The following is a 13,367-nucleotide window of genomic DNA, read 5'->3' on the forward strand; positions in this document are numbered from 1 at the left end:
CCGTCGCCAACTCTCGAGGCTCTTTTGCGTCTCGTAAGAAGCCAGCCAAAACATCGACACAATGGCGGAAGAAGCCCAAGACTTGGGGTTCCCAACGAACCCGGACGAGTTCGACAAGGACGATCGCATCTCGTTCTCCAAGCTCGACAACAAGTACATCGCGGTTCACGACGACGGCACCGAGTACGAGTTCGACGAGGCGACGAAACGATGGGTCCCCATCGACGAGGACGAAGATGAAGCCCTCATTCAGGAAGGAGTGCAACAGGGCTATATACCAACAACCAGCGCCGACGCCGCTGTCCCTTCAGCTCCCGCTGCCGCGCAAGGGACGAAAAGAAAGCTAGAAGAAGACTCCAATGACCGCGAGGTAAGTTGACGCTGCTAGGAAGATACCGCACGCATACGGCTCTCCTACATGGCCCCATGCTCCCCTTCCTCCCATCCTAGGACGCCAGCAAGACGACGGGAGGGAACTGAGAGAAGACGCACGGTTCCGAACGGGGCTCGCGACCGAAAAACAAGACCTGGGAGAACTAACCGCCGCTTGACCTGATGTTTAACCTTTCTTTGTGCGCCAACAGGGGTCCAACAACAAGAACGGCATGAAGAAATATAACAACAACGATAAAAACAACAGGGACCGGCCTTCCAAAGCTACCCGTCGACAAGGTGGCCCCCGCGGCCCGCCGCAACCCAAGCAAAACACGGCCGTCTACGTCACGGGCCTCCCGCTCGACGCGACCGCCGAGGAGGTCGCCGAGGTATTCTCGCGCAAGTGCGGCGTCATAGCCGAGGAGATCGACAGCGGGCGGCCGCGCATCAAGATGTACACGGACGCCGAGGGCCGGTTCAAGGGCGACGCGCTCATCGTCTTTTTCAAGCCGCAGTCGGTCGACATGGCCATCATGCTGCTGGACGACACGGACCTGCGCTTCCCCGAGGATTCGGGCACGAAGATGCACGTCCAGGCCGCCGACATGAGCTACAAAAAGACAAAATACCACGAGGATCCGGACGCCGCTGGCGCAGGGAACGCTGGGCAGCCGCAAGGCCGAGAAGATGCCCCGCCGCGGAGAAGCGAGCAGGACAAGGCCAAAATCATCCGCAAGACCCAAAAGCTCGCCGCCAAGCTGAGCAACTGGTCCGACGACGATGAACCTACCCACCTCCACAACCACCATCAAAACAAAAAGGCCAGCCGCACTGTCATCCTCAAGCACATGTTCACGCTCGAGGAGCTGGCCGAGGACCCGACCGCGCTGCTCGACATTAAAGAAGAAATCCGCGACGAGTGCGCCAAGCTCGGCACCGTCACCAACGTCATTCTCTACGACGAGGAGCCCGAGGGGATCGTGAGCGTGCGGTTCAAGACCAAGGAGGCGGCGGAGCAGTGCGTCAAGGTGATGCACGGACGGGCGTTTGATGGGAGGTATGTGGAGGCGAGTATCGCGACGGGGAGGGAGAGGTTTAAGAGGAGCAAAGGTGAGGTCGGGAAAGGTGAGGGGAGCGATGATGGAGGGGATTGACGTCGCGAATTAGGTAAGGGGTGGTCAGACCAGAGGGAGTGGTATATACTGCTTGAGTTGGATTCGGTTCATACAACACCCATGGCGGGATGTGTAGCATATGCAACACATTAATCCATCACGAACACCACCACCTAGACACATCCACATACATTCCGCAGAAGCCTGCCAGTCTAGAACTCATCATACTCTCGGCAAGACAAGTGCGCTGGTACCTGACTATCTATGGTTCATCTTCCTCGTAGCCTTCCCAGGCCTTGTCTCACACTCAGCATTGTCCTCCTCTCCTCACCTTTGACGCAACCCATGTACCACGAGGTAGCCCAGACGTCCTTCCTCCTGGAACAACCCTATTTCTTCTTCTGCACCGCCTTCTTCACACCCAACACAAACGCCTCCACCGCCTCCCCTCCGCCAAGCGGCACCCTGCCACCCGCCACCATACCTCCATTCTCGACATCCACGCCCAGCGCGTCCGCGATGCTCGGCAACCCGCCATCCCGAAGCGCCACCGACAAGCTCGCCAAGCTCTGCGCGAACTGGGGGCTGCGCAGGACCTTTTTCAGCAGCGCGCGCTTCTGGCCGATGCTCATCTCGTCCTTGGCGTCGTCGGCGTCGTCGGCGGTCGGTTCCTCGCCCTCGAGGGGGCCCGAATCCTCGCCGCGGCTGGCCATGACGACAACGGCGGGAGGGAGGAAGTCGAGCAGGTGGTCAACGAAGCGGTCGGGGGCGGCGTCAAGCATGGCGATGGTGGTGGCCGGGTCGAGGAGGTCGGTCAGGAGGGGATAGAGCTTGCCCTGGGCTTGTTGGGCGGCGCCGCTGAGACCGGGCACGTTTTGGAGGGAGTTGAGGAAGTTGCGCACCACGTCGGCGGCGGCGGCTTCGGTTGTCGCGGTGGCCGTTGCTCTGCAGATGAGGTAGAGAATGGATTAGCACGGTGCGTTCATTTGCAGAGCGTCGGCGGCCAACCAAAGTGGTGAATGAAGTGAGAAAATGCCGATTATTTTGGTATTTTTGGTGTGCGATCCGCCATGTTGTTGCCTGGCTGGCGAACATCTAGGATGGATCTTGTTTTTTGTACATGCTATCTGCCAGGAAGGTAGGGGGATGCCCGATGCCATGCCATGCCATGCGCCGATCAATCCAACCCACCCCCCAGCACAAGCGATGGTGGGGAACATAGCTATGGTTTGGTGATGTGTGTTGTGAAATGACGGGATGCTTGTGTGTGGTGAAGTCAGTGATGGGAAGATGATACACCTACGCTCTCGCCCCATCTGCTCCTCCTTCCCGGGCTTCCTCTCCTTCCTGGCGGAAATCTCCTCCAGTGGCGCCGGGGCCGGCGCCTCCCGAGCCGCCGCGGCGATGGTCGTGAGGGTCGCGATGTCCCTCAACATCCTCCATGGTCTCATCGTCGTCGGGATCGCGGTCGCGGCGGGTGTCGTCGTTGCTCGCGTTGCGCACGGAGGCCAGCTCCTGGCTCACATTCACCTCCTCGCCCTGCAGCAGGCGGTCGACAATGTCACCGATCTTGAGGTCGCGCGGGCTGAGCCAGGCTGGATCACCGCTGCGGCCCTGGGGCTTGGACTGCAGCCAGAAGACATGACGCTGGGACGAAGAGGCAAACTTGAGAACGAAGATGCGGCCGTTGGTCTTGGAGGTGGGATGGGCCGGGGTGCGGGTGTCGTAGGGAACGAAGTGGCCGTCAGTCGGGACCATGACTAGGTCAAGCTCGGGCTGGTCGACTGGCGCGGACCTGGGCCGCCAGCAGAAGTGGATGAGGTCTGAGGGGCAGGTCAGTGGAAGTTGGATGGCTTCAGAATGCGACCGACTAGGAGAAACGCACCCTCTTCGGAGTACAGATAGATGTAACCGGGGGTGGGACGCGCCTTGACCTTGTAAGGCTTGGATGATTGCTGTTGTTTGCGGTCAGCAACCGAGCTAATGGTAGAAGCGCGGGGAGGTGTGTGTGCGGAGGGGTACTGACGTCGACATCGCAGATGCCGGCCTTGAAGGTGATGATGGGCGTTATAGACATGGTGGCGATGTTGTTGCGGTATCGAGATGGGGGACGCGGCGGGGATTCGGTTTTGAGGACCAAACAAAGTGGTGAGCTTCGCGTTTGTCTAGTCGGTTTCGTGTTACAGCTTCCGGGTAGTTGGAGTTGTCGTCGAAGCTGCTGTTGGAGCTTCCAGATTGCTTCCAGGTTGTGGCAGGTTGCTGTTGCTTCCAGAAAGGCTGCCACCAGTTGACGTGAGCTGGAGCCTCAGAAGCACAGGCCGGCACCTGCCCTGTCTTGCCCCTGCCGTCCACAGCTGGGAGCCCAAGTGGGGCCTTGCAGTGAGGTGGGGTGTGGGGTAATCCACCTGTAACAGACAGCAGCGGCAGAGTGTAATTACGGTAAGTACACAATACAGGGTGCCCAGGGAGGATGCATCGTCCATCACCCTGCAAGGATGACATTCAGCTCCTCTGTATAAGTAAGGATGGAGCGGTGACGCAATTGCCATTGAAGAGATCAAATGGCTGAAACACAGATCTCCGGGCCAGAATCTAGCTTCAATAGTCTCAAGCTCAAGTCAAGCCCCCCCCAATGACCCTCATTGACCCTCATGACGTGGCTTTGGGAGACGTGTAACAGCACTTGGAACGCGCGACCGCAGCAGAGCCAATCTGTTGGAACCTGGAATTGATCATCCCACCTCGTCTCAACAACTGGACCTCCAACTCTCCCTCAACTTCATCCCAACATCCACTGAGACCGGCCGCCCAAGCTCTCCTGTCTCCGCCCCTTCCAGTTGTTGATCCGCCTTTCTTTTCTTTTCTCATTCTCTCCTTCATCCCCTTTTTGTGTCTCTCGCTGGGCGACATTGGCATTGGCAATCAAACAAGACAGAACTGCAAACGAAGCCCATCACAGCAACCACGGACAGCGTCGCACCTCAAACATATCAACTCTTCCTATGGGTCGCCTTGCTTGACGTCCAAACACTCACTCCTGTTTTTCTTCGGTCCCCCGAGAATAGAATAGGTACATAATGGCGCGTCCCATGGGCGCTGTTCGTCTCAGGAAGGCGAACTCGGTGACCCTAGCCGCTGGCGTGGCCCTCGTGCTCTTCATTCTATTCTTCCTAATAACCACCTCGACTCCCGACTTCTCTCCAGCTCGCAAGGCCGCTGCCGCACTACACCCTCTTTCGCCACCCACCTCCCCATTCCGCAAGACCGCCGCCGGCGTCAAGCTAAAGGCCCCGCCCGTGGCTCGGTACAACCTCAACAATGTCACCACCACCTCCAAGCCCCTCGAGAACCGCGAGAACATCCTCGTCCTGACCCCGATGGCCCGCTTCAACCCCGGATACTGGGACAACCTCCTCAAGCTCACCTACCCGCACGAGCTCATCACCCTTGGCTTCATTATTCCCAAGACCACTGAAGGCAACGAGGCAACCCGCGAGTTGCAGAAACGCATCGCAAAGACCCAACAGCAAGCCCCCGAAAAGGACCGCTTCAAGAGCATCATCATCCTGCGCGAGGACATGGTCTCCCCTCTCCCCTCCCAGGACGAAAAGGAGCGGCACAAACTCGCCAACCAGAAAATCCGCCGTGCCGCCATGGCCAAGGCTCGCAACTCGCTGCTCTTCTCGACCCTGGGTCCCTCGACATCCTGGGTCCTCTGGCTCGACGCCGACGTGGTCGAAACGCCTCCAACCATCATCCAGGACCTGGCCGCCCATGACAAACCAATCGTCGCGCCCAATTGCTTCCAGCGCTATTGGAACGAGAAAACCGGCGCCATGGATGAGCGCCCTTACGATTTCAACAACTGGATCGACAGCGACACCGCCCAGGAGCTGGCCAAGAAGATGGGTCCCGACGACGTGCTGTTTGAGGGCTACGCGGAGATGGCTACGTTCCGCACGCTCATGGCCTACCTGGCAAAGGAGGATGGCGATCTACATCAGGAGGTGAACCTGGATGGGGTGGGCGGCGCTGCGCTGCTGGTCAAGGCGGATGTGCACCGCGACGGGGCCATGTTCCCGGCGTTTTCGTTTTATCATCTCATCGAGACGGAAGGGTTTGCAAAAATGGCCAAGAGGTTGGGCTGGCAGGCTGTTGGGCTGCCAAATTACAAGGTACTAAAACCTATGTCAGGATGAGACTGGACGGGTGGCGCTGACCCAAGACACAGGTCTATCATTACAATGAATGACCGCCTCCTTCTCTGCTTGAGGGAATCACGGTGAAACATCCTGATCCTTCAATGATAGGGAACTCTGCGTGTTTCAGTTTCCTGTTTTTCTACTGCGTGTGGTAGTAGTGCAAGATGTTTTAAGAAAGGATCTGCGAACGATTTGTTGTCTCCATGGTGGGAGAGGCAACTTGATGCTTGGCCATCACAGAGTGGTCTCGGGCCCTGACTGAAACTCATCAGTCAATTTTTTCTTCTTCTTTTGTGTCGCATTGACACGGAGTGTGTTACCTCAACAAATTACGAGTTTCGCCCAACATTGTAGACCAGTTTTGGGTCTCGGTTTGGGCTGGAGGAGGGTGAGCTGAAAGGGTCATGACTGGCCCAGTTGGACTAACGCGAAACCCGGCGGTGATGATACTGAGGAGTAGACTGGGTCGGGTCGGGTTAAGGGCATATTCATCGGGAATACGCATTTGAACTGGCGTTTATTTGAGAGTTTCGAGTATGGTAGGGAAAAATAGATACACATGAGGGTACCTACATTAGATGGGTTGGCAGCAATGAGATTTCTTACGCCTGAGTTCCGAGTGTATCCTGATTCCTTCCTCCTCCCTTGATTCCCTGTGAAACATGAATGAGGCACTGAATCAAACTGATATTGTACTAGATGATTAAGAAAATGTGTTGGGGGACCAAACTTGCCCAAGCAAAAGAGACGAAACACCTCTCCCCGTCATGTACAATCCAATCGTACCTACACACATCCGTCCTACCCGCCATCAATATGCCAATATTTCCCTCTCCCCGTAATCCTACAACCCCATCATTCTTCTCCTCCTCCCACCACCTCACTTCCCCTCATACCTCTCCTCCTCAACCCACAACTCCACCAACCTCCTCGCGCCCAACACGTCCCCATCCCTGAGCAGCGCCGCCACGTCCACGTTCAAGGGGGAATCCAACCCGGGGTTGGACAACAACATACGCACCGCACGCACCACCTCGAGCACGCTGTACGCCGGCGTCCACCGGTCCTTGAGCAGGTCGAGGCAGATCTCGCCCGTCTGCGGGTGGACGTTGGCGTGCACGATGGGCGTGGCGAACTTGACGACGGGAGGCTGCAGCGGGTAGGTGGGCGGGATGGTGATGGTCAGGAGCCAGCGTCCGTCTGGTTACATGGTTAGTTATCCAGAGATATCCTTAGATATGGTACATATAATGATAATAGATGGATGGATGAACAAAGTCATCAATAAGAATAAAAAAAGGGTGGGGGAAATACATACTCTCATACCCACCGCCCACCCCGCGTCCGTTGATGACGGCCTCCCAGTTCAGCAGCTCGTCGTCGCGGACGGGGCCGAGGCGCTCGATGCCCTGCTCGTTGGCCGACTCGGACTTTGTCCACGTGTCGAGCTCTTTGAGGAGGCGGCGGATTGCGCTGCGGGAGGATGACGAGCCGGAGGAGGAGCTTTTGGATGGGGGCATGGTGCCTGTGGTTTTGTTTGTGTTGCGCTGTTGTTTGTTGTTGTCGTGTTGTCGTCGGCGGTCGTGGTTGTGAATGAGATTCGTCAAACAGCGCCGCCCCGTGGATGAGATGAAACCTAATGATCCGGTGGCCGAGGTGAAGGGAATTGATGTCGTTGCTTTGGAGGAAGAGAGAAGGCGGGTTTGTTGATGATTCAAGCGATGATGTGATGGATAATGATGACCCTGAATGGTTGCATCGATGAAATGAAAGGAGAGGCCTGCAGGATGAAGACAGCTGAAAAAACAGGGCAGAAAGATTGGTGCTGGTTCCTCGACAGGCGAATGAGACCCGACCTAATACCAGGAAATAAAGAGAAATATACAACCACGAAGACAAGAAACGAAGCAACAACTACGTACAGAGTGTCTACGAGTGTAAAAGTATCTCATAACCTAGGATTTAAATTAATGGAGGTACGTAGTCCTGAGTCCGGGCCGGCGGTGTCCTTGTGCCTAATCACGTCCACGGGTTCCCCGGTTTTGCTGGGCACGCGGCCAGGACACGCCAAGGTGAATCGTTGCGTGCCGAGGTCAGGCCCGAGCATTTGGCGGAGTCCTGGCCAAAGATCACAGCCAGCCGCCTCGCAACTAGGAACCACAAAACCTGCCAACAGAACATAGAACAATACAGCAAGGGAACCGGGAGGTTGAGCTTAAAGTTTCTTTACCAAAATTACGATTATTGACCATATAAATCTATGTCATGACATCTCCCAACCTCTCGAACCTCTCTCTTCCCGCCTCCCAAAAGGCAGAAGAGCAGACCTCCCCTCATCATCCGACTTCATAAACGAGCGCGCGTGCGTGTGCGTTTTGTATATACTCGTACAGTCACGAATCCCATCCATCCAGCCCAAATCCGTTGTCCCAAGGAAATAAGTCATCGCAACCCTCCTCCCAATTGAGCATTACCACACCCCATTCGCTTACTCCTTATCCCGCCTCTCCCAGTAAATGTTGGCCGGCTCAAGCGGGCGCGAGAAGAGGGAGGCATAGTCGGTACCAACCACATTGCCGGTGCTGCCGTCGACGTTGCGGAACTTGAACATGCGCACCGTCATAGCCACAATGGTCTGCAGTTGAACGTTGGCGAAGTACTCGCCGATGCAGCGGTGGCGACCAGCACCGAAAGGCAGGTACGGGGAAGCAGCGCCCTTGCTGACGAGACCATAACCGTAGTCGATCTTCTCCTCGCCGTCATCCTCCTCAGGGTTGAGGTTGAAGCGGCCGAGACCCTTGCCCTCACGAACCATGGTCGGGGCGAGAGGAGACTCCTTGAACCAGCGGCGAGGCTCCCAGAGGTCGGGCTCAGGGAAGTACTCGGGATCCGAGGCAGAGACACCGGGGGCGGCGAGCAGGACGTGGCTCTTGGGAATGACATACTTGGTACCAGGGACGGGCATGGGCTGCTTGACGGCGCGCATGATGGAGTGGATCGGGGCGTGGAGGCGGAGAGTCTCCTTGACAATGGCCTGGTTGAGACGCAGCTTCTGGAGGGACTCGTAGGTAAGCGGGGGAAGGTCGGGGCCGAGCTCCCGGATCTGCTCCTGGTAGAGCTCCTCCATGATGTCGGGACGAGAGGCGAGACGAAGCATGATCCAGGAGCTGGTCGAAGAAGACGAGTGCTGGCCGGCCATGAGGAGGGCGATCATCATGTGGGCGATCTCGTGGTCGGGAACCTTGACGCCGTTCTTGTAGGTCGAGTTCATGAGGTGGTACATGATATCCTGGGCGCCCGTCTCGCCACGCTCGCGGCGACGCTTGATGGTGTCCATGTAGATCTTGGCGACGGTGCGCTGGGCGTGGTCACGGCGCTTGTTCCAGGGGAGAGGAGCCCAGTGGAACATGAAGTTGATGGGGGTGAAGCCCATGTCGAGATCGTGGTAGAGATCAGCCAGAGATTCGTCGAACTGGTCGCGGATCTCCTTGCCCTGGAGGGCGTGCGAGGCGGTGAAGATGGTGATCTGGGCCATCTTAGGAGGGATGTTGACAATGCCGGACTGGCCCTTGAAGTCAGGGCAGCGCTTGAAGTAGCTGACCACCTCGTCCGAGATGATGGGAACGTAGGAGCGGAAAGCCTCGGTGGTGAGGGCGACCTTCATGAACTGCGAGAGGGAGTTAGCCTCCATGTCCTTGTATTATTGCGTTGCCTTGAGTATCAAAGAGCCTACCTTCTTCTGCTCCATGAGCTTCGAGTTCGGGCAGTCGTAGACGACATCCTTGCCGAAGACGGGCGTGGTGAGCACCGTGTAGATGTCCTCGGCGCACACATCGCGGATCTTGCCGTTGAGGATGAAGTCGTTGCCCTTGGGCCCGACATAGACGGTGGTCTTCTTGCCGAGCAGGATGAAGGTAAAGCAGTCGCCGTACTGTGTAAAGCGGTCCAGTCAGCAACCAGCGTCGTCCTCAGGGAGTCTGTATGCCCAATCAATCTCACCTTCTTCCTGTTCTCCTTGAAGAAACGCGGCGGGTCGATACCGTAGGTGATGGTGCTGCCGATAATGGGGAACCAGTGGAAGACGACGGGGGGCTCGTTGGGGTTCTTGAAGAGAACCTGATTGAGCACGTTGAGCACCACCGTCAGGACCAGGAAACCGCTAACGCCCACTGCGATCTGAGTCGCCAGGCCGAGTTGTTGGAACCCCTCGACCCAAGGGGCCGCAACCTCTTGAAGCAGACCCATCTCTGCTTCTGCCCAAAGAAAAAACACACGCGACGCGCTCAGGAGACGGAGTATGGGAGATGTAAAAGAAAAGAAAGATAAAAAAGGGAAAAAGACACAACCCGCAAGCTGATCCGCCTGCTACCCTCTCTTCACAAAGTAGACAGAGGGCCCGGATTCGTGTCGTGTCTCTTGAATTGCCTCGATTTTCTCCTTTTCCGAGCCTGGAGATAGGGAGGGAGAGAAATGGCGGATTTATGAGAACAAGGAAGAAGCAGCTTGAAGTTCCGCTTTTTTCGGTTGGCCCAATGGGAAAGCAGCTGTTCCAGGGGGACGGAAGCCATCCACAGCCAGCGCAGCCGGTGGGGCATGCGGGACCGATGCCCAGACCGGAGAGGTCGGTAGCCAATCAGCATCGGATTCGTATTCGCATTCGCCCGCGTACCTTTGGGTCTTGGCGCAATCATGCCACACCACACCGTCCATCGTACGCAGCCAATCTTGTCAGCAAGCAAATCTGCCCCAAACTGCATTCAGCTGCGGACATTCCCGGAGCTTAAACCCAGAAAAATAAACATGAATGTGCTGACTTTGCGTTAAGCGATTCCCTCGAGTTTTGGTCGAACATGTCGCTCTAGCAGGCGGTGAGCTCCTCCGAGTACGATGCCTTTGCGACCGTTGCAGCGGAAACCTGCTGTTTGATGGCTTGCACGTGACTTTGGGGAACAACAAGCCTCTCCATCAGATGATTGTCAGCGAGAACCTGACTGGAACCTGGATTTTCACATGGAAAATTCTCCTGCCAAGACTGCACATTTTCAGGAACCAAAGCTTCCTCTCCAGCACGTCTACGGCACAGCAACTATGTACATATATACGTACATACGGAGTAGAACAATAGTACAGACATATAAGCCGGGCGCCACGAGAACTGCCCGTTTCCAGACGCACCACTTCTGACCTTCAATGGCATACACTAGGAAGTCAATCTCATGGGTACGGAGTATGTCCCGACGGTCAATGTGTTGACTTTCTGCCTAGTCACCCATTCCAACAGCACTTGATATTGTATCCAATGTCTTTGCCAAATGGACATCCTGCCATTGTGCTGAAAAAACCATACACAACCCGAAGAAAAAGAAAAATGCAACGAAAGATTGTGGTATCATCCAATGCTCTCTCCCCATGCACCTGTCGGCGACTCCCGCCGTTTTCGCCAACATGATGAGATGGCCCCATGTAATAGTAGGTCCCTGCTGTATCCCCCAGTGAATAACCCAAGAAAACAGCACCAATGATTGAGGTAGGTATCCAAAGGAAAAAAATGAAGAGGTCACCACTCCGCCCCTAACCACCCAAATCCTCCCTCCACGTTTTTCCATCCCCCCTCTTCAAATGCGCTCTGCCACCCCATCATAACCGCCAACAACCTACACCCCATCGCACTCACCGCACACACCACGACGTCGCTCGCCTCCGCCAGCACCGCCAGATCCAACACGTACGCCCTCCCTACCAGGCTCCGAAGCCGGAGGGTCTCAGGCGACCGTGGCGGCGGCGTCAACGACGACGATGCTTCCCTCCCGGTCCTTCCTCCTCTATTACTATTACTACCGCTCGGACGAGGCGCGGCCGACTCGCCCGCATTCTGCGTCACCGCGCCCAGGTTCCAAAACATGGCCGCGAAAAACCCCCCTTCCCAGCCGAAGCTCTGGTCGACAAACTTGCGCAGCACAGACCGGTTCGGCGCGGGGGTGTTGGCTGGTGAGGGCGGCCTACTGGCCAGGCGGATGCGTTCTTGTGCACGCACGGCGGTTACGCCGCTGCCGCCGCCGTTGCTGGTGCTGCTGCTGCTGCCGGTAACGAGCTCGGGGCTGGAGTAGACGGTGGGATCGTCAGACGCGAGGATCAGGATGCTTCGCTCTCGGGCTTTGGCAGCGTCCGAGGAGTCAGGTTTGGTGTCTTTGTCCGTGGAGACGGTGGCGTTTCCAAATCGCGCGTCGAGAACCTCGCGAGCGGCGTCCGCGTAGAGATGGAGGGGGATGTAGGAGTCGCGGTACTGGGGCTCGAAGGGATGACGGTCGCCCCGGCGGATGTGGACGCCGACGGCCAGGCCGTGGTGATACTGCTGCTTCTTGTCGTGGTTCTTCGTCTTCTTGGAGGAAGAGGAGGAGGACGAGGAAGGTCGCGCCAGCACGAGCCTCTTGGCCATCAGCTCGCGCGCTCGTGAGTCGACGTAGTCGGCATCTTCCTTCGTCAGGCGAAAAAGCGCCTCGTAGCCTTTTCGTGCAAGGTCGAATTGGTGTTTCAGGAGGGTTCGCTCGCGTGTTGCGTCCGCGGCCGGTGCTGTATCTCTGCTTGGAGTGAGCGGTGCAAGCCACACGGCTGCGTTGGCCGCTGAGACGACCAGGTGACGAGCTTGCCGCGGGCAGGGGAGAATTTCGTGCGTCGGAGGTGGCACGCAGTCTGGGAGGGCTGGCGGCAGGAACATGTTTGTGTACGAGCCGTATGCCCAGCGCGTGTCGTCGACGAAAAACGCCCGTCCTTCCTCCTCCGCAAGCCCATATGCGATCCAGAGCATCATCAACGTCCTGCCCAAGCCGGCGTCGTCGGACTCGAGGACAAAGGTGAGGCTTTTTTTGCATACAGGCCGGTCCGATGAACTCTCGCCGCCTTTCACCTTGGGTAAATAACCAGCCTCTTGCGCTTCCTGCACATCGACAAAGCCGTTTGTTGTATCAGACCCGAAACCTAGCGAGAACTGATGTAGTCCACGGCCCTGGGACCGTAAGTCCTGGACTTTCCTAGCCACCAATTCGCACCAGGTGCACATTTCAGCGTACCGGTGCATTGCCAGGGGAAATTCGGACCCCGACGGTATCGATACCGTCCACTTTGCCCGACCCCGATGGTCTGACACGATGATAGGCATTGGCGAGTCCGTCACTGCTCGCGAGGACGCACCTCCATTACCTCTCACAACAGACCCCGACAGCTCCCCTGGCGCTGGCGACGGTACCGGCTCCCCAAATAACCTGGTTAAGACATCGAGGGCCACGAAGAAAACCACTACAATACTCAACAACCGGATGGTGTAGCGGATGACCCTGATCGGCCTGATGCTGATAAACCCTCTCCTCGCCGGCTTCTTTGTGGGTGGTGAAAGGGAGGGGAGTCCGGGTGACGGAGGCGGGGAGAAGACGAGGTGATTGAAGTTGAAGCGGGATGAGGTCGCGGATAAGGGGCCTTTGTCGTAGTTGTACGCAGCAGCTTTGCGGAGGTTTATTCGGGGCGGTGATATGAAGGACTTGCCGTGTGATGCCCGGTTGATGTCCAAAGTCGAGGGCATCATGTTGGAGAGATATCGGAAATTCGAGACTCGGAAACTATTGCGTGAAGGAAAGGTTGAGTCTTCGGAGCATCGTTCCGGTATTATCGAGCCTGTGCCAAC

General features: G+C 56.9%; 7 protein-coding genes across 7 annotated transcripts; 2 read left to right on the forward strand and 5 right to left on the reverse strand.

Moving 5' to 3' along the window:
* Positions 1-61: 61 nt before the first annotated feature.
* Positions 62-1,529, forward strand: VTJ04DRAFT_1086 (uncharacterized protein; the record flags this gene model as incomplete). The annotated part of the gene is made up of 2 exons (XM_069358644.1): positions 62-370; positions 585-1,529. The coding sequence occupies 2 exons, from the start codon at positions 62-64 to the stop codon at positions 1,527-1,529; spliced, it is 1,254 nt and encodes a 417-aa protein (XP_069223695.1).
* A 350-nt stretch (positions 1,530-1,879) lies between these two features.
* Positions 1,880-3,567, reverse strand: VTJ04DRAFT_1087 (uncharacterized protein; the record flags this gene model as incomplete). Its single annotated transcript, XM_069358655.1, has 4 exons — positions 1,880-2,435; positions 2,794-3,313; positions 3,376-3,445; positions 3,517-3,567. The coding sequence occupies 4 exons, from the start codon at positions 3,565-3,567 to the stop codon at positions 1,880-1,882; spliced, it is 1,197 nt and encodes a 398-aa protein (XP_069223696.1).
* A 1,000-nt stretch (positions 3,568-4,567) lies between these two features.
* VTJ04DRAFT_1088 (uncharacterized protein) lies at positions 4,568-5,689 on the forward strand (the record flags this gene model as incomplete). Its single annotated transcript, XM_069358666.1, has 1 exon — positions 4,568-5,689. One exon carries the CDS (start codon positions 4,568-4,570, stop codon positions 5,687-5,689), a length of 1,122 nt encoding a protein of 373 aa, XP_069223697.1.
* Positions 5,690-5,861: 172 nt separating this feature from the next.
* Positions 5,862-6,197, reverse strand: VTJ04DRAFT_1089 (uncharacterized protein; the record flags this gene model as incomplete). Its single annotated transcript, XM_069358677.1, has 2 exons — positions 5,862-5,950; positions 6,026-6,197. The coding sequence occupies 2 exons, from the start codon at positions 6,195-6,197 to the stop codon at positions 5,862-5,864; spliced, it is 261 nt and encodes an 86-aa protein (XP_069223698.1).
* Positions 6,198-6,572: 375 nt separating this feature from the next.
* On the reverse strand, positions 6,573-7,212 carry VTJ04DRAFT_1090 (uncharacterized protein; the record flags this gene model as incomplete). Its single annotated transcript, XM_069358689.1, has 2 exons — positions 6,573-6,892; positions 7,011-7,212. The coding sequence occupies 2 exons, from the start codon at positions 7,210-7,212 to the stop codon at positions 6,573-6,575; spliced, it is 522 nt and encodes a 173-aa protein (XP_069223699.1).
* A 968-nt stretch (positions 7,213-8,180) lies between these two features.
* Positions 8,181-9,937, reverse strand: VTJ04DRAFT_1091 (uncharacterized protein; the record flags this gene model as incomplete). Its single annotated transcript, XM_069358700.1, has 3 exons — positions 8,181-9,359; positions 9,426-9,623; positions 9,692-9,937. 3 exons carry the CDS (start codon positions 9,935-9,937, stop codon positions 8,181-8,183), a joined length of 1,623 nt encoding a protein of 540 aa, XP_069223700.1.
* Positions 9,938-11,249: 1,312 nt separating this feature from the next.
* Positions 11,250-13,268, reverse strand: VTJ04DRAFT_1092 (uncharacterized protein; the record flags this gene model as incomplete). The annotated part of the gene is made up of 1 exon (XM_069358711.1): positions 11,250-13,268. The coding sequence occupies one exon, from the start codon at positions 13,266-13,268 to the stop codon at positions 11,250-11,252; it is 2,019 nt and encodes a 672-aa protein (XP_069223701.1).
* Positions 13,269-13,367: the final 99 nt, after the last annotated feature.

This window comes from Mycothermus thermophilus (genome assembly GCF_041956435.1).
Source record: "Mycothermus thermophilus strain CBS 625.91 unplaced genomic scaffold VTJ04scaffold_1, whole genome shotgun sequence".
NCBI classification, from domain to species: Eukaryota; Fungi; Ascomycota; class Sordariomycetes; order Sordariales; family Chaetomiaceae; genus Mycothermus; species Mycothermus thermophilus.